General features: G+C 43.2%; 1 protein-coding gene across 5 annotated transcripts in view; it reads right to left on the bottom strand.

Moving 5' to 3' along the window:
• clec16a (C-type lectin domain containing 16A) overlaps positions 1-12547 on the bottom strand; it is a 54142-nt gene extending 41595 nt beyond the window's left edge. For 3 of the 5 annotated variants that reach the window (XM_036552161.1, XM_036552163.1, XM_036552165.1), the window contains exons 1-7: positions 12320-12547; positions 11199-11327; positions 7448-7581; positions 6620-6768; positions 5092-5197; positions 3873-3878; positions 1659-1782 (exon numbers count right to left, since the gene is read on the bottom strand). In XM_036552161.1, the coding sequence (XP_036408054.1) occupies positions 1659-1782; positions 3873-3878; positions 5092-5197; positions 6620-6768; positions 7448-7581; positions 11199-11327; positions 12320-12393 (722 nt within the window). In that variant the 5' untranslated portion in view covers positions 12394-12547. The remainder of the gene's footprint in view (positions 1-1658; positions 1783-3872; positions 3879-5091; positions 5198-6619; positions 6769-7447; positions 7582-11198; positions 11328-12319) is intronic. The other 2 variants (XM_036552162.1, XM_036552164.1) reach the window with 1 other exon arrangement.
• Between the last annotated feature and the right edge of the window lie 6272 nt (positions 12548-18819).

The raw sequence follows: 18819 nt of genomic DNA, 5'->3' as shown, positions 1-18819 counted from the left end.
CAGCTACTTGCTAGGCCTCATTCCCATTTACAAGGTGAGAGTAAATGAAATCTGCACACACCGCATGCATTGGTTAAGGTGGGCCAACAGTGGACTGTCTGCTGAACCTTGTCACCACTTGGGAGATAGAAAGATTCGGCCTGACAGGATGTCTGGCAGTGCGAAGGGGAACGGCATTCTCAAAACACCAGGACATAGAACAGGTTTCGCCTTTGAAGTAAATGTCATGAACACTGAGCCACTTCCAGGGGAACGGATAGACTGGGAGCATTTCCCAAAAAAGACCGGCCCTTTGATTGGGGGGCAGACAAAAATAACTGACAGCACGCAGTTTTTACAATCACTCATAAACTTAAAAAATGGAGACCAGACTGCTGTGTGGCCAGGGCAGTCCTCACATTAATGCAATGTAATAATGTAAAAATACAATACGTCACAACACACTTTTTCGCTAAGACAACAGTTCCCACGTGAGTGAAAATTTGGGCACAGTGACCCCTGGAGGCCCAAATGAAGAACTACATTTGGACCCTTCCATCGTCTGAAGTAGTGTCTTCTTTTGTTGACTAAATTGCTGGTTGCTCCTACACTAACTGGCCTTGGAGTACAGTTACTTCCAAACATCTCTGATACCATCTGTGCAGGACTCACTGCATAATAACCTTTGACTGTTGCTAGGGAGTGTGTACTTTTGTGACCTATTTGGTTTGTTCTTCCCTCTTTCCTGTTCTCTACAATCATTGCAATTCAAGTGTGATAACTGACCTGTTGTTGTGGACACACACTTGTTTAGCAAGTTGCATTCTTAGTACGTTTTTCAACATTTATAAAAACCGATACTGTGAGAAATAATACTAAATCTTTTACTATTCCAGATCAAAGATGACTCAATGACTCAATGACTCAATTCAATGATTGAATCTATCTGTTCACAGAAATAACTGTTGTATTTACTTGATTAAACACTCATTGGAATGTACGGTTCATGACTGGTACCACTCTGATATGCAAATGGCTGTATTCAGATATACTGTATATTCCCTTGTGCTAATGTCTACTGTTTACCACCAGTTCCCTGAGGAAGACTTAACAGCAATATTGGGAAAAATGTGTGGCCTCCATTTTTGAACATGGTGATGAATTAAAGCTTCGTGATTGTATTTTTGATTTTGCATGAGCTTCCTGTACATTCCATTCATTTTAGAAACTGTGTTCATTTCCCTTGCTGCAAGCATTCTTCACTTTTGATTTTACTGTACTTGTAAAGTTAAGTTTCTAATTTAAGCATGTCACTCTTTAATTGATGTGTTTCTTTTTGTTTTCACTTTACCCGAATCTTAAACTTAAACTTACGGATCCCTTAACAGCTGCTCTGTTCAGAGACGAAAGACATGTTTTGATAGTTGTCCAGAATCAGTAAGAAATCATCAGTCATGAATTTACAGTTAACATTTTTCCAAACATTTGCTCATGTGAAGACCTGCAGTTCACCTCAGGAAAGAGGCTTTTCTCATGCAAGACTGACACCTAGTGGACTCCCTTTGAATTGCAGCATTAATGCACTTGGCACTTATGTCAGCGGGGTGTTCGTCCAACTCCAGCTCTATGCACTGATTTGCACCGTGAGGAAAGACGATGGCGGACGTTGGGTGTCTTACTCTTCGTCCGTCTGTACACACTTGTCCAGCTCGATGACGTGGCTCCCAATGAACCAAACCAGGTTGGAGAAGTAAGGGACGGCGGTTTTGTCTCTGATGTAGTGGAGCATGTGCTGGTTATCCACTGCAGTGGGGAGAGGGTGACCAAGGTTACGCACACAATGCAGGGGGGAGGGGAATCACACAAGCAGTAAAACACATTCAGCGGATGAATCGTTAGCTTAACACGTATCTAAGATAAGCTGCCTGGGATTTGATCCTTCCACGTTGCGCTTTGTCATCAGCATCGCCCGACGCATTCGAGCGAGTCTGTTTTGACCGTTACCAGGGGGACCCCACAAGTCCCACTGTCACCACCATTAACAGGTGACAATGTGTAAGTAACAACATGGGTGCTGCCAACTCAAATCCGCCGCTGAAGACAAAGCGCACTGTGGGAGGGCCAAACCGAGCCCCGCGCCGTGTAAGGACGACGAGGCTGTTGATCCCAGCGGCAGTTTGCGAGCGTAACCCTCTGGGACGTAAAGCAGGCACTTCCTGGACTTGAAGGGGGCGGGGCTGGGTGGGGCCATTAAAGGGTTAAGGGTTAGCACTATGTGACCATGGAGGGTTGAACAGGTCCTGCCAGTGGCAATCTCTAAAAGGCACCTGTGGTGGAACTGTGATACAGCAAAACCCAGGGAAATGCGTTCGGTGTGTTAGTGGCTTGTTACAGAATGCCCTACTGAACACATTGCCTGGGGTTGGTTTTGCAACACCGCAACACCAGCTATTGATTTCAAGATGTGTTTGCACATTTTAGTGACAACAGTAAGGCAAATGACTAAGGACAACACCTCCAGGAGCCCGTTAGAGACGTATGCTCGAACTGTCAGGAGTGGATGGATTTCCCCAAGCAGTGATCTTTCAGCACAGTGTGTCTAGGTCAGGCTTTAGGTTTATGTTGAACCCTGAAAAGGCGTGTTATCGCTGCTGCTCTGAATTCCTGCATCTGCCCTGACAGGTCAGGGCTGGCCTTTAACTCAGCCACCCGCTGTTAGTGCTAGCCTGTGGAAAACCTGCTTTCAGCTCTAATGTAATACAAATATGATATACAATATAATATAATATAATATATGTTTTGAGGTTGGATCTTGTTAGTTGCCCTATACCCTGTAGTTGTAAAAATTAGCTAGCACTGCGTCTTCAAACAGACTCTCAGCTGAGAACCAGGCTACTGTCTCATTGTGGAACTGTACGCATCCTGTCCCCGTACTGTCGCTATACTTACTGTATGCACTTTTGTACGTCGCTTTGGATAAAAGCATCTGCTAAATAAATAAATGTAATATAATATAATATCATATAATAAAATCATCACACAATTTGATGTAACAACAATTCTAAAATTTTTAACAGCAACTACAGCTAAAACACAGGGAAAGCACTAGACTAGCTATACCAAGGACTCAATTATCCTGTCTTATAAAAGCCATTTATATGTTGAGGGTTTGTAACTCTTCTTGTGGTTCAACTTTAGGTCATTTTTCCAAAACCCTCTCAATTTATTTCAACAAGTACAAATTCAGAGGATGAGCCGAGGTGCCCTTTTAAGCAAAGGCATGTCTGAGGCTGGCAGGTCTCAGTCCCTCGTCTGTCAAACGGACGAGATCCCAAAATGTGCTGGTGCGTGTAATTACTGACTGCCGTTACTGTAAAGCCTGACCGAGACACATGATGACAGGCTGCGGACCGATGATCAGGTTATTTAATGCTAGCTGTTCAGATCGTTAAGGGGGCAGGGATTTGTGGGTGGGGGGGGGGACCAGAGTGGGGTGAGGAGCAGTGGGAACTCAGTGTGGATCCAGTGCTGGGCCACGCAGTTGGCAGTGAATGTCTCTTGAGTAACAAGTAAGTTTCTCTGGCGTTTGCATCCTGGGGATGCCCAGGGCCTGCCCCCAGCTATGACACTGGAGGTGTGACATCATGACATTCATGAGAGAAAAGAACCCAGACAAGAAGTCTCCCCCTTTTTTTTTTTTTTGAGGGTCACACTTTTTGTTTCTATGCCTTGTGTTTAAGTCCCAGGTCACTTCAAATTCTGCAGTTTGCGATTGTTTGTCGTGACTGCATCAACACAAAGGCATGCAGTACCATTCAAAAATAAAAATGAATTACAATAATTAAAAAAAAAAGACAGAGATAAGAAAAAGTCACAAAACTGGACCAACTTACGTGACACTGGATTAAGGTACACAGGAGTCACCATTGAGGGAGAGGGGAAGAACAGATACAGTTAATAGGGTTAAGGGGCGGGGCCTATGTGAGTTTCGTCCCAAGGGTGGGGGGTGGGGCCCCGACGTGGCCAAAAAGTACACAGAACAGGGAATGACCCCAAAGCAGCTGCTACAGAATATATGCAAACAGACATTTCAGGCCCAGAATCTCCCCCCACAATAAGGTGACCACAGCCCCTCCCCACCCCCACACACATTACCAACCCACCACCCTACTACCCCATCAAACTTTGCAAAATACAACTCCCAGGCCTCACGCGTGCGCCAGTGCTACCTAAACATGCTACATGGTACAGTGCTTGGGAACCCAGCAATGCGGTGCAGTGCAGTACAGACTTCAGTTAGGGCATACAGAGTGTATTTGTTACGTATTTTCAGTGCAGTCGTATCAGCGCCTGCCGTGTCAGTAACAAAGGCTTGCATGCACTTCAGCAGAACTGAATACAAATTGGAGGAGAAAGACAGCATTCAGTGGCATGAGAGAGAAAGAGAGTGTGAGAGAAAGGAGAGAGACAGACAGAGAGAGCTGTTTGTCACAGCAATCGAAGAGGCAGGAAAATTCCTTACAGGGAATAGGATTCTTAGACAGGAATGACTCCAAGCTCTTAGTAGCATGGCTGTGACCCTTACGAAAGGGTTCACTGTGGCGATGTTTCCCACAACAGTGCTACAGTACAAGTATCGCACTGATTCAGTGTCTCTACAGCGACATGTCTAACCCGATGGAACATACTTCTCGCAAGCCGCTCTGAATAAGAGAGTCCGGCTTACATAATGGGGGTGGCCTCTGTGTTATGTGACGCTTCACAGGGCAGAGCATGTGAGATCAGACACTAAAGGACAGCGGAACTGAGGCCTCAGCAGACCTCTCTAATATTCCTCTTTCAAGAATCAAAATGGTTCACTGATACTTCGATCCTGCACAGATTTTGTTCAGATCCACTAAACTCTAACTCACCTGGATGGCTTATGCTATCTGTTGAGCTGTAACCACTGCTCCGCATTATATATTGATGATCCATGGGGAGGAAAGAACTATCCCAGAGGGCAGAGCAAGAGAGAGAGAGAGGAAGACAAGAGGGAGAGAGCGAGGCGGCAGCACAAGGCCAAGCGTGGCGTTCAAGCGGCGAGCATGCCGCGGGGCACGCCGTACTCACCTTTGTACACGTTCAGAGTGATCGTCCTGACCGCAATTCTGACCATGCTCTCGGGGTGGTTGAAAAACTTAATGGCCTCCGTGTACAGGGCAAAGTCATTAGTGTGCTGGAAGCATGGGAGACAGAGAACGAGGACTCAAACACCGCACCGCGCTGGACGGGGGGGACACGCCTCAGAGAGGAGAGAGCTGTGGGGGGGGGGGGGGGCATCCCCTTTCCACTTAAGTTCCTTAAGAGAAACTTAAGGATTTGGGATAAGCTCAAATGAATACTATGAACGATAAACCCCTCTTAAAATGCTAGGACATGACTGTAATCACACTGTGAGAGCTAAGGGAATTCAAAGCTACAGGACAGTCTCAAATGAACTACCTGTTGCAGAATTTCAGAGAAACTATTGCCATTATACTGTAGTGTTAGGCCTGTAGTGGCTATCCTACATAATCAGTTTTACAAAATCACTAACAAAAAAACAAAGCATATTAACAGCATATTAATTACTGTGACACTTCAAGAACAAGGAGGAAAGAGACTATCAAATAAAACAATATCATGGATATTTCAACTGTCAGCCATGCTGTATGTCATACTGCATTTCAAACAGAATATGACAAATGCCTAAAGCACTGCATCTGAGAATTGATGGATTTTTAAAATACGTGAATGGTATATGCTGTGAAAATGCAAAAAGCACATGCACAGTTCTGCACAAGTACTCTTCATGCAGTTTCCTCTGTCCTAAAGAGCAGGGAGCTGTTAATGCAAGACAGACGCTTCTACAGCTGTGTGCAGCTGCAAATCTCTCTGTGGGCGGAGCCTTGCCATCCAGTGTTCTCCTTATTCCTGACACCACCAAATCCCCATCTCACGCGGTTGGTGGTGCCGAGGAATAAAGAGGAGGTAGCTGCGACTTTTACCACCGTTTACAGTACACCAATAACTTCCCCCTATACACAAGAGCCAGCACAAAGCTACAGCAACTCCTTTGGCAGATGGAGGGACAATGAAGACGGTACATCTGAGCCTGACCCTGCTGGTGCTACACCTGAGCCAGGCCCTGAAGACAGGACGCTTGAACCGGGCCTTGAAGACAGGACGTCTGAAGCAGGCCCTGAAGACACAACGGTGAGCTGGGCCCTGCTGGTGCTACATCTGAGACGGGCCCTGAAGACAGGACATCTGAGCCAGGCCCAGGTTTTGCTACATCTGAGCCAGGCCCTGAAGATGCGGTTTAAAGCTGCACGTGTGCATGCAGAGGGACCTTGCAGAAGGCTGCTTAGAGACACTGCATCATGAAACAGCTAGAAAAATGTATACAAAACACACCAAGCTTTCAAAACCTGGCTTTTCTTTCTCTACAATCAACCTGCTGACTATCGATCGCACAGTAACACATAATACCGGGTTCCTCACACAGAGCTGTTGCCTGTAACCGCAGTAACACTGCGTGACACCGGTGACACAGAGTAGAATTCCTGCTCAAGCTTTCTGCCCTCTCATTGGTTCCCCTGCAGGCTGAACACCTTACCTCATTGTAGAAGAAATGTACAGTGTGATTATTAAGCTTCAGGGACAGGGTCTTCAAAAAAGAGATATAGTACGCCATTATTTCCTCATCGGAGAAGTCAAACTTGTGCACAATGATGGAGTTGACGTGGTTGTTGGAGAGTAAGTAGTCTAGGAGAAGAGCAGGAGGAAAATGTCAATAAGCTTTGTGACACAATGAATAATGGAAATACCTGACACACAGGTGGCAAGTGATCTTTTCTGTGAGTGACTTTGTTTGGACCATTTTGTTTGTAGCAAAATTCAAATAATCATTTTATGATCTAGGGCTATGAAACAGTGCAGCACTTGTAGAACCAAGAGACTCCAGGTATTCAGTTAACCATTAATGCTCATTTGCATCTTATTTGGGGAATGGGATTTCAGGGACCTGGGGAAGAAATGCTCGCACAGACAGTGTGCCCTTACATGAGGGCACTGGAGAGGGGGAGGAGCCAAGCCACACTAAGAGACAGCAATAAAGATCTAAAAGCTAAAAGAGGACCTTCATGTAGCGAGTTCCTGTTTGCCCAAGGAACAGCACAATATTTTCATTGTCAAGCCGCTGATAGCATTAACGTTCGCTTTGTGCACATAGACGAGATGGCGTGACTCATGTTTTAAGTGAGCTGTGCATGAAGCAGTGAACTTGATCCATAACTGCTAAAATTCCAAATCCTAAATCCTAGCGTTTCTAACAGTTATCTGCATCTGTGAGAACATTTCTCCCAGAGGTCACTAAGTTATGTCTCAGTAACAGATTTGTTCTGCAATAATCACCGCAAAGATAATATGGGAACACAGTACTTACAAAGAGATGTTTCATGACTTATATTTTCAAACAGGATGTTGAGAGTCTGGAGGAGCTGAACACAGACATAGCGCCCGGACTTCTGTCGTAGGATGTTCAGGAAAAACGCGAACATATTCTTCTCCAAGAAGTAGCTGCAAGGGAGAAAGCATACATTTGGGCATTACGAAACCACACTCTCTCTCATACTACATATCAGGGGTGGCCATTTTGAACACTAGTAGTGCTTGATGTATTTTACAGTACATATTTTGAGCACGTGAAAAAGAGCTCATTTCAAAAGGAGATATCAGCCATAAAGTTGATTCAGCATAAGGGTGAAACCTCTGTAGTACAAAAGTGGGTCACATTTAGGAATGTAAACCTCCGGCTTAAAAATGATATACACAATATTCTTTCCATTAGTTCACTGTATGGAAGTAAAATAACACTCGATGTTCAAAGATAGCCAAGTGTTTTATTTATTATAGTGAGCAGGACTGTTGCCAGCACTTTAGTTTCACCCATATTGCTGTACTAACGTGAATAACATAAACACATAATGAATCGTGTGGATCGATCCTCACATGCAAAATGGATGAATCGATGCGTGATAACACCCCTCAAAACCCGCTGATCACTTAACGACACCGCATATCATGTAGGGCAGACTTCACCAGCAAGGTGCAGTTTGCCCCTGGTGATGATGTCATTACTCAGAAATGTATCCATCCCCAACGCCTTCCAGATCTTCATGTGGCTGGCTAACAATAAAGGTTCTTCACAGCTTTGCTGTGAATCAGTGAAAGTAAATGCAGTGTAGACCTACTGGCAGTAAAACCAAAGACTAATTTTGGGGACATTTTAACTTGAGTCAAGCAGGGATTTTCTAAAGGTCACCAAGATGAGAAATTAGTCTAAATCATTACGTAATCAGCAGAACTCAAAAGGGCAAGAAGCAACTGTAAGTTGATACGCTCTACAGTGAAGCGCCTAAATCATATGCTAACTACCTCAGAGCATTGAATGACACTTTCGGCACTCCACTGTACGTTTAAAAAACCTAGCTGGCAACCAGATGGATCAGTGTGATTGAAATACTACTGTAACAGGCAGTTATGGTGAACGAGGACCAACGCCTAAAACCCTCACCTTCAGCAAAACTTGAATGCAGCATGTTCCCTTGGCCAACATGCTAATTGCTTTGCTCTGACTTGTTAATTAGCTAGTAGATGTTAAAAAAAACTACTGTTTTCAATGCTCAAGCACATATTCTGTTTAAAGCACTGAAGTCTCACCCCCTAATCTTTCGCTCTAGCTCTTGCTATACAGACGTAGATTCTCAGACACACACACACACACACACACACACAGAGGTTGAATTTTTAAGTTATTGAAAAAAGCCTAACAAAAAAGAATAAAAATGGTTTACTGATCTTAAATTAGTAGGAGTCAGTTATATGTAAGCGCAGGACACATTGCTGATTGGCTAGTAGGAGTCAGTCAGCAAAATGTGTGGGTAGAAAATTGTGACATACATTATGAGGTGAATAAAACAACTGCCCATGAGCAAGGTCATAGGTTTGGTCTCAACATCGGTAGGGACACAACAACCGAGGGCACATCGGAATTATCTAATATGACTTCACTCGGAAGATAATGTGAACGAGTTCGCTCAAATATTGGTAGGGACAATTCTGTCCTCCTAAATATTGGTAGGGACAATTCTGTCCTCCTAAATATTGGTAGGGACATGTCCCTACCATCCATATGCAAACCTACGCCCTTGCCCCTGAGGATCTATGAGGATCTTCTCCAGGTCCACTTGCAGCTGTCCATATTTATCCATTTTTCCCCCCCTTACAACCTTATATGAGTGCTTACTGCTCATGAGAGCTTAGTTTTCCCAACTGACGTCATCACTCATGCCCTGATTTAGACTGTCAGATCAAGAAGCCGGGGTTGACAACTTAACACTTTTGTCACAAGATTTGATGAGATTTCAGACCCCTGTCAGTGCCTAATTCTTTTATTTTTTAAGCGTAAGCATCAAGGGACAAATCCTTTCACAATCCTGAAGTTTTTCAAACGATATGGATGTTTCTGGCTGCACTGTATCAGTGCCTCTTTCTGCCATCTGTGTTGCTGGCAATACCAAATGTCAGTGCACGCTACCCATGGCTCTGCCGCTAGCCAGCCAAGCCCCGCCCGTGCCATGCCTGAAGTAGATTAACAGGTGCACGGACGAACCAGGCCAGGCATTTAATGAGGTCAGCATCACATTGGAACGGGCATTCTGACATCACAATGGCAAGTGGCATGAGGTAAGTTAGGCACAAGTAAACACACTGTGTTCTATCAAGTCACTTAAGAACAAGAGCCGAAGAGAAAGGGCTGCTCAACTGAGTGTGTCTCGCAGATCACTGGGACGACACTGAAGTGCACACAGCGGACTTACCAAAAAAAAAATCAAATCTTCACAGTGTTCAATCATACTTAGCATTCATCACCATGGTGAATACTTGTTGGGTTGGAAACAAGGAGTGCAAAACTAACAAAACAAAAAAAACCCTTGAATTTCACTGGATCCCCAATGTTAATCCAACCAAAGATGGATGTGTCAGAGTACTAAAGCACATGCAGTACAGGACAGTGTCGGCAGTGCATCTTACTCTACTTCTGTTCTGTGTTTCTGCCTCCTACAAATCTGGAAAAGAGCTGAACACCTGCATACGGAGCAAGAGGCCTTGCTTAAAACAGACCATCAGCCATGCTGCTGCAGATTAATGTGGATTCACCAATACGCCAGACCGAACAAAAGCATCAAACCAAACTCTGTCATGCTGCTCAGACTTCACCACAGTATGACAAAATTCTTCCACAGCACAGAACACATGACCATGTGACATTCTGCTGTCTGCTCCTTCACGCGACAGACCAAACAAAGCACTGAGGTAAATCTATTATATGTATATTTAGACACACTAGACATAAATAGATATTCAGATATATTAGTGTGCTGCAGAACTAAACTATGTGCAAAAACAACCTATGACAAAAGCTGGTATTCTTTCTCATGAGACATCATGCTAGTTTCATAGTCATTAATAGGATAACCATTAATCTTACTAACTGCAATAATGACAGTCATGGATATTAAAGATTGAAAGAAAAATATCTAACAATATTGTTATAATTATAATAATAATAATAATAATAATAATATATGCATATGGGGTGGCAGTACAGCACAATGGTAAGGAGCAGGGCCACAACTGAAAGGTTAATGGTTCGATTCCCTACTGGGATGCTGCTGCTGTACCCTTGGGCAAGATGCCTATCCCAGAACTGCTTCAGTAAATATTCAGCTGTATACATGCATAACATGTTAAAAACCTGTAACCTATGCAAGTCACCCTTGATCTGCTAAATGACAATAATGTAATATACAGGTCACTTTGCAAAATTAGACAGCAGGTCTCATCTAACTCATTGGCCAATCAATATAGGCACCTGTCAAGTTGGAAAGTCTGCCAGCCTCCTTCATAGGAACAGCCATGTCTACAGGAGTCATTCATGTACATTGATCCCATTGCCTCTGTGCACACTTTGCGACCTTAGGATCTTATGTAATATGTTCCCACTGTAGTTACAAAATCCGCACCAGCAAAACACGTCCAGTTTCATTAGACTCAAGTTCTTTTGGCCTTCATCCTGGCCCAGAGCGTGTGACGTCAGACGTAATCGGGCAATCTTAGAATAAGGCACTTACTCGAACACTGAGCTGTCATTTTGATCCCCCCAAATAAGGATCTCGGTGATGGAGCGAATGGTTTCCACAAGAAGATTTCTGTTGTGATCCGTCACTGTGGTGTTTTTTGTTAATACATGGTACATATACCTAGTGGGGACAGAGAAGCAATACTTAATGTGGGCAGCACATAACATATGGAACTGCGCAAATGAACAGGTTCTCAAGAAGGATTAGCTAGCCAACGGTATATTGTAGCCATGCTGGACTATGCCTGGAAAACACCTGTTGCAGCAACCGGAAAGATAGCTAGTTAACTAAATTAGAGATTCCAATTATTTTAAATGCGTTCGCCTATCTCCATGCAATGTTTGGGTAATTGCTTATGCCATTTAATTTTACATTCAAAAATATTTCGTAAATACTTACCTTTACAAACGAGTTAACTAGCTAACATCTAGCTATAAGTATGGTGTATAATGTTAGCACCAAGTCATAACTAGTTTGCTAATTTCAAGCTTGAAGTTAAAACGTTACTATATAGCTAACATGACAACTGGCGTCCAGGCTTCTGTCGCAACATTAAATGGAAAGAAACAACCGTAGAGCCAGCTCACTATGTGATACTTAGCCAGCAAACATTTTATTGACACAAAACATATTACGCTTTGATAGATGGTTGGCTGACGACCTAGCTAGTAAGTGTGATCATAGTGAACAGTAGGTAGCAAATACGATAAACATAGCGCTTAATTGACGCTGCCTACGTTGTATCTAACGTTAGCTCGCTAGCTACCTAGCTACTGACTTGTTCTTAGGCAGACAGCCTGCTATACAGTTCTTTACAGTCATCCGCAGGTAGATCGCTTAGTTAAAACTAGCTACCCGAGTAATTTATGCTAACCCCGGACGACTTTGCTTCTCTGGCGTTACGGAAGCGTTAACAAAGCTGTGCTCAAAACATAAACTGAGTAGGTAGCTAGCAACACACAGGCCTGCAACTACTAGCTAACGATAGTTCACTGAAAATAATTAAGCGTGTGCTGTGTGGACTGGTTAAATATATCAGCACATGTAACAGAGCCCAACAAGTTAAACTAGCTAACTAAACAAACAAATATAATGCACACTGTCACACTTACTTCAAGTGGTCCAGAGAGTGGATGCTTTTGGATTTCCCTTGTCCTCCCACCCAGCTCCTAGACCGACCGAACATGATTGCGCTTACAGATGTATTTTATTTAACTTGCACTTATTAAATTAATCCATAACCACCGATATCAAAACAAATAAACCAAAAGAATGACAAAATTGTGCGCTGACATTCGGAAATAACACCTTAGACTTCGCACTCCCCCACATCAACGACAACGAACTGCAGCTGTTAATATCCGGGTTGAGCCCCGATGGATTGTGGGATATGCTGTTTCTTATTCTTATTGTCCACGGGTTACCAAGTGAAGCACTAACGATATATAAACTACTTTCCCAAGTGCCCTACTTGGACAAACGCACCGAGACGTGAAATTGACAGCGACACAATCCATTTTACTCAAACTGTATCTGAACGCATTACGCCCTGATAAGCCCATATGCCCAACGCGATTGGTTTTAAACAATCGGAGTCAAATACGTAGTTTTCTTTGAACGAATAATACACGACCTATTAGTTCTTTGCCCATGAATGTGAAGGGGGGGTGCACCTCGATAGGTTATGTAACATTACAACTACGCACTGTGAAGTTTCACTGAAGAAGCCCAACAACAGACTTGCAACTTTGGTGGCTTAACGCACATTCACGTGAACAGACAACCAGTAACGGTAGTCCTGGATATGAAGCTATTTTCCACAAATTATTTGATGAACTTAACCAAGACAGTTTGCCCAAAAGTTATATTGACGTGCCCACAGGGCTACTGCGCAAGTAATGCAACAAACTGTAGCAGGTGTAAGCAATACGCATGTAGACGTGCAGCCACAGAATCACTTTTTCCTCTAACAGATGCTATTAACTACCGTTACAGTAGAATAGAACAGACGGATGTTACAATCGACTGTTGCTGGATTTGCAAACAGCGGCATTGTTTAGCGGAAACATTGATCGTGCCGCTTCATTTGTTCTTCTGATGTCCATGTAAACCTATTTTAGATTTGACCATTTGAACACCTGGTTTGGCGTGTTCATGTGTGTGCTTAGAATGGATCTGCTTATTTTAAGCTGTCAGTTGTCCAGTTAATGACTCAGTTGACTCTTCTTCTGTTCTAGTGCACTAATATAACCCTCTGATATTGTAGATTCATGATGTTCATATTTACTGCATTAAACGCAAATAGTCAATAATCAAGAAATTAAGCGATTGATCGTATGACCGTATGGGGTAATGTGGAATGGTAAGGGGAATGTCAAAGCTGTGATATAGCGGCGTAGAAATTATTATACACATAACTGCCGTTTTATTAGCCTACTTGAAGAGCCTATGTTTAAACAATCACACTGTCGGTTCGTCAGGCACATTACAGTGACATAGGCCTGTTGTGTGTTCGTGCGTGTGTGGAAGGAAAGAGGTGAACTGTCAAGCGAATGAAACCTCAGCTTCTCTTTATCGTGATACACCGACTGATCCCAAGACATTGGTCTTTGAATATTTTGACTTCTTTACGCCGTCAACGAAACATCATGAATCTGAGAACAATACTTGTGTTCGCACAGTGAACTACTGGTCCCACTGGAGTGTCAGTGAAATTTAACTGAAATACCTGTATCAATACATGTGAATTTTGTTGGCTTTGTAGTCAACTTTAGTTTGACAATGTAATCGAATGATTTTGCATTAAATTATTGACATTTAACGGACACTCTTATCAAGCCTGACTTACATAGGTTACAATTTTATTCACGTATACAGGTGCACATTTACTGAGGCAATTGTAGGTTAAGTACCTTTCCTGAGGGTACAGCAATAGTGCCCTAGCGGGGAGTCGAACTAGAATCCTTTTAGTAACCTTTCGGTTACAAACCCTGCTCCTTATCACAACACCACAATTCTGATATAACACAACAGTTAGACTTTGGGAGATTCGTTGTATTTAAAGGTAGGTCTGTAGTGGTCAACAGTGAGCTTTTTAATAGATTGAAGTACCTTTTAAATGAAGTCAGCATAATAAAGCATTTCCGGGGATGGTATGAGAAATAACACATCTTAACTATCGTTAAGGACAGAACATAATCAACCTACAAATATCAAATGTGTCGATACTTGTCACATGTACTCAATTAAGTCAAAGAAGGGAATGTATTAACTTTACGAGAAGCAGGGTGAAACATTGGAGTACTCCCACTACATTGGAGTAGTTGCTTTGGTAATGCCAAATAACTGTCAACAAAATTCTATTTGTATAATACGCGTGTTATTTTATTAATGTATTTAGTTGTATAATGCATGAGGAATTTGTTCCTCTTAATTGGGAAGAATACAGACAGGCATTCAGATACCCTCGGTGAGAGGGGGAAAGGCAGCAGCCTCAAACACCTAGCAGAACTACTAAAACACCTTTATCTTCTCGAATCAATAATCGTCACACTAAGGGCTAAGGAGTGAATTTAACAAGGACCGAGAACGCTCTGATAAATTCTGTAAGTGATGTTTTCGTTGATAATGCACATCAATAATGCCGGTCTTTTACGGTAATTGGCATGGACGGCTCTACGTTAGGGGCCAGTGGGGCCCGGCCGCACCACTAGATGGCGGTATTGAGTTCTTTGATGCTGGCAAGTATCTGTCAGTGGGGCCGGCCCCACGACCCACGGCCCTGACAGTATGACAGGAAACCCCTTCTGCACATGTTATAACGGATTTTCTATGTTGGCCTGTCGGCCCCACGTTTGGTAACGCCCACATAAAGGTCAAGTGCAGGGCGCAGAAGTCATAGCTATGTGTCAATTGGCTAGCTAGCTGTAGATCTTCTCCTAACTATGTGTAAATTGGCTAGCTAGCTGCAGATGTTCTCCTGACTGTAGCTGTAGTAGCTGTCTCCTTATGATCGTGTTATTGATACAAGATTGTGTTAGACTCTTGTAGTAGCCTGGCTGTAGCAGTCCATAGCTGTAACTTTTGAAACAGCCTATCACCATGCAGGAGGTTGAAAACCTCTCGGCCACCAAATTCAGTTCTGTACCTTTTGAAAAGAAGCTGGTGATCAAAAGGTTGGGACCCCACCAGCCAGAAAATACTACCATCACCCAAGGAGGAAAGGATAAAAACCGCAGTTTCAATCCGGAGTGGTTCCAGAAGACATCCTGGCTAACAGCTAGCACCTTCTTTTTGGGGGTGAGACGACATGGACCACAAGGACTACAATGGGACAACAGCGGTTGAATGCCCTTGCCATGTTATCAATTGAAAATGAATACATTAATGGACTGATGGACTTCAACAGCAAGGTTATTGAAAAGTTTGCACACATGAAAAAGCACAGAGCCAAATTCCTTTTCAAGTAGTGAGGTGAGTCAATAATTGTCCTTTATGGCTGTGTGCTCAGCTTGAACAGTGTTGGCTATCTATTGCATTAGCCTGCCCGTTTGGTTATGCATGATTTACGGTATTACATGGATTGGCCTCCCTGTTTGGTAAAGAAATATTTACGGTATTACATGCATAAAACATTGAACAAACACAAGATTAATAGGTGAATAAGTAAGCAATATTACTTTAAACTTGTACACAAAATTAGTATGTTTGTTGTCCATAGTATGTCCATCGCATTTTAAAGACATTTCAGGAGTTTAATTTAGCCTACACGTAAGGTCAAAGATTGCATTGCAAAAGAGATTGTCAATACTTCAGCCCCCTAGCTGTTGTTTTTGTGTTCTCCCCGTCTGTCATTGTGGTCCATGCGCTTTTGTTTACAGTTCCCATGTGTTCCGGCCCTGCCCTGCTCTCCGCCCTGTCCCTGCCCACCTGATTTTCTGATCGCCTCCACCTGCCTGCCTGCTCACCTGCATCCCATCACCTCATCACCCCAGCCCTATATCTACCCTGCTTGTCTCTGTCTTGTTGCTATTTTGTTGCAGTGTTTTTTTGTGGGGCTTGTCTTGGTCCTGCTGGTATATTCTGCTTTGGAATTTCCTGTGCTGACCTTGCCTGTTCCTCAACTTTGTCTCTGCCTGCCGTTTTGCCCTGAGTGCCTGATCCGCCTGCCTGCCTGGTTCTGACCCCGTCTGCCCTGTCTTCGACACCCTGACTTTGTCTCTGCCTGCCGCCCTGATCTGTTTGCCTGATCTACCTGCCTGCCTGGTCCCGACCCTTCATCTGCCCCGCTTCAGACTGCTTCCTTGTTTTTGACCCTGCCTGTTCTGACATTCCGTACCTGCCCTGTGACTTCAAATACACCACTTAGAACCTAAGTACGTCTGGTCTGCATTTGAGTCCGTGTCTGTGTCTTGACAGAGATTGTTTAGCGATGTACAGTATGTGGCCATGGTCCTGAAAAAGCTGAGCTGGGATTCCAAGAGGAATCTCAGCTGCACAGAGGCTGGAGCAAGTGATATAATGGACACAACCGAGTATATGGAATTTAAATAGTCCTCACAAAGGGAAGTTGGACATTGGGTAGCACATTCCTCCTGAACTTACGTTTGAATATTATTTTCAATGATAGGTCCATCTGTGCTCCCCCAGTAGGCTACTTTCTTGGATTTTGCAGGTGAGCAGCTAGGCGTGATGTGTTATAAGGGTTTCATCGCTGTGTCAAACTAGCAAGTTTGAGGCTCATAGTCATCACCGATAGGCTTGACAAGCTAATTGGTGCCCCACCAGAATTTCTATGCTAAAAATGCCACTGGTAATTGGTTAACATTGTCTGTTGCAAGTACAAGTATAGTCTAAGGCTTAGAAGCTGTGCCCTATATTCACGACTATTGCAGACACGTCCTATTACTGCAGAGTAGTGACTTAACAGCACTTGCATGGGGGAAAAGTGTGGATAACTAAAACGTATGACTGTGATGTCAATAAAACAAACACATGTACATCTTTGGTTGTTATGGTACTTTGACCCTCCTATCTCCGGGACACTAAGCCCAAACGGATTGTACTGCCAACCTGTTGTAATGCCACATGTGCACAGTAGATGTCTTTAGCTTGAGTCTTAATGGATGTCATGAAACGTAACGTGTGAATGCGAATTTGTGAGTGTCGTGATACAACACAAAACCCGTGAAGGTTTATTCTCATTAAAGTCACACTGAGGAAGCGCCTTTGGGTGATCCAATAGATACGTTCTGAGAAATTACAGCACATAGCTGACTTTTATGGGATGCAATAAATTAGCTAAATTGCATTGATTTGTATTGCTGTTGTAGGAAGTAGTCATAGCACTGCCAGTAGTAATATAAAGAAGAGTTATTGAAGACACTTGGGAAAATAATGTTCCAATTTCAATTCAGAAATTTACAAATCATGCAAATGAAACATTGATCTCAAAGAAAATTGAGACCCAGTTTCATACACCCATTACAACCACGCACGGGAATTCCACACTCACAAAACAGTTTGAGACACAAATAGCCCCCCAAAAATAGCACAAGACATTTATTTTTTTTCTATCAGAGTGTTATGTGAGGTTGAAGACACTGTATTTGGCATCAGTCTGTGAGGTTTTGTATGTGTGTGTGTGTGTGTGTGTTAACAGTACTGTCTCTTAACAGCACTGCAAACACTGTCATAGTATTGGGTGATGGAAAAAACGTGTGAAATACACACAAACAAGCGAGCCCTCCCACTTCCAGCTAACACATTCAGACTCTGAGGTTGTGTTATTATTTATTTTTAAAAAGCTGAGAAGTAGGCACTGATCACAGACTCATTGGTTAACTTGATGCAGAAACACTCCAACGGTCTTGAACTTGAACTTTGTTGCAAAGTCTCTGTAAAAACAAATGCCAATGTACTTTGCTCTTAACCAAGAGTTAATAGTTTATGTCAGCATTAGTTTTTTCCACACTTCCGCTCAGTATCAATTTGGTGGTCACAGAAATTAATCATTAATGTGTGACAAACAAAAACATAATACTAAGTCCTTCCTCTGAGGTGAAGGACAAAGGCCCTTGCTAACAGATGAACCACAATGCCCACATGAAGGGACTTGACAGAAACGCCCAAATACAGTGTATGTGTAGACATGTGGTTTGAGCTAAATTCATCTGGCAGCAATTTCAAATTAAAACAGAGAAAATACAACATCATATTTCCAATTATACAAACAAAGGCAGCACATCATCATACAGCACCATGAAGTACATTTTGAAATTGTGGCAAAAACCCAGTTAATTTCTCTATTTGTCCCCTTTATGCAACCCATTTTGGAGACTGTCAATTGCATGTCAGTCTAATTTCACAGCAACAACGCCTACATTCGCTCAAGAGCACTGAGGCAAGATGAATGCAGTCCTCTGGTACATAAATGGCTACTTTTTGCAATACAAGTCACACTGTGTACTACAGTGGAGTGTGTGCTGATTGGAGGATAAGTGCTACTCCACTGATGTCATCAAAGCAACGCACAAGTGCCTGATGAACTGCAGTGTGCCTGAGAGCGGTAGGATGAAGCAGTGATGGCCAACCTACATACCCCTATCCCTGG

The sequence above is a fragment of the Megalops cyprinoides genome, chromosome 19 (genome assembly GCF_013368585.1).
Source record: "Megalops cyprinoides isolate fMegCyp1 chromosome 19, fMegCyp1.pri, whole genome shotgun sequence".
Taxonomy (NCBI): Eukaryota; Metazoa; Chordata; class Actinopteri; order Elopiformes; family Megalopidae; genus Megalops; species Megalops cyprinoides.
Note: the sequence above shows the minus strand (reverse complement) of the source record. Positions and strands in the feature narration are given on the sequence as shown.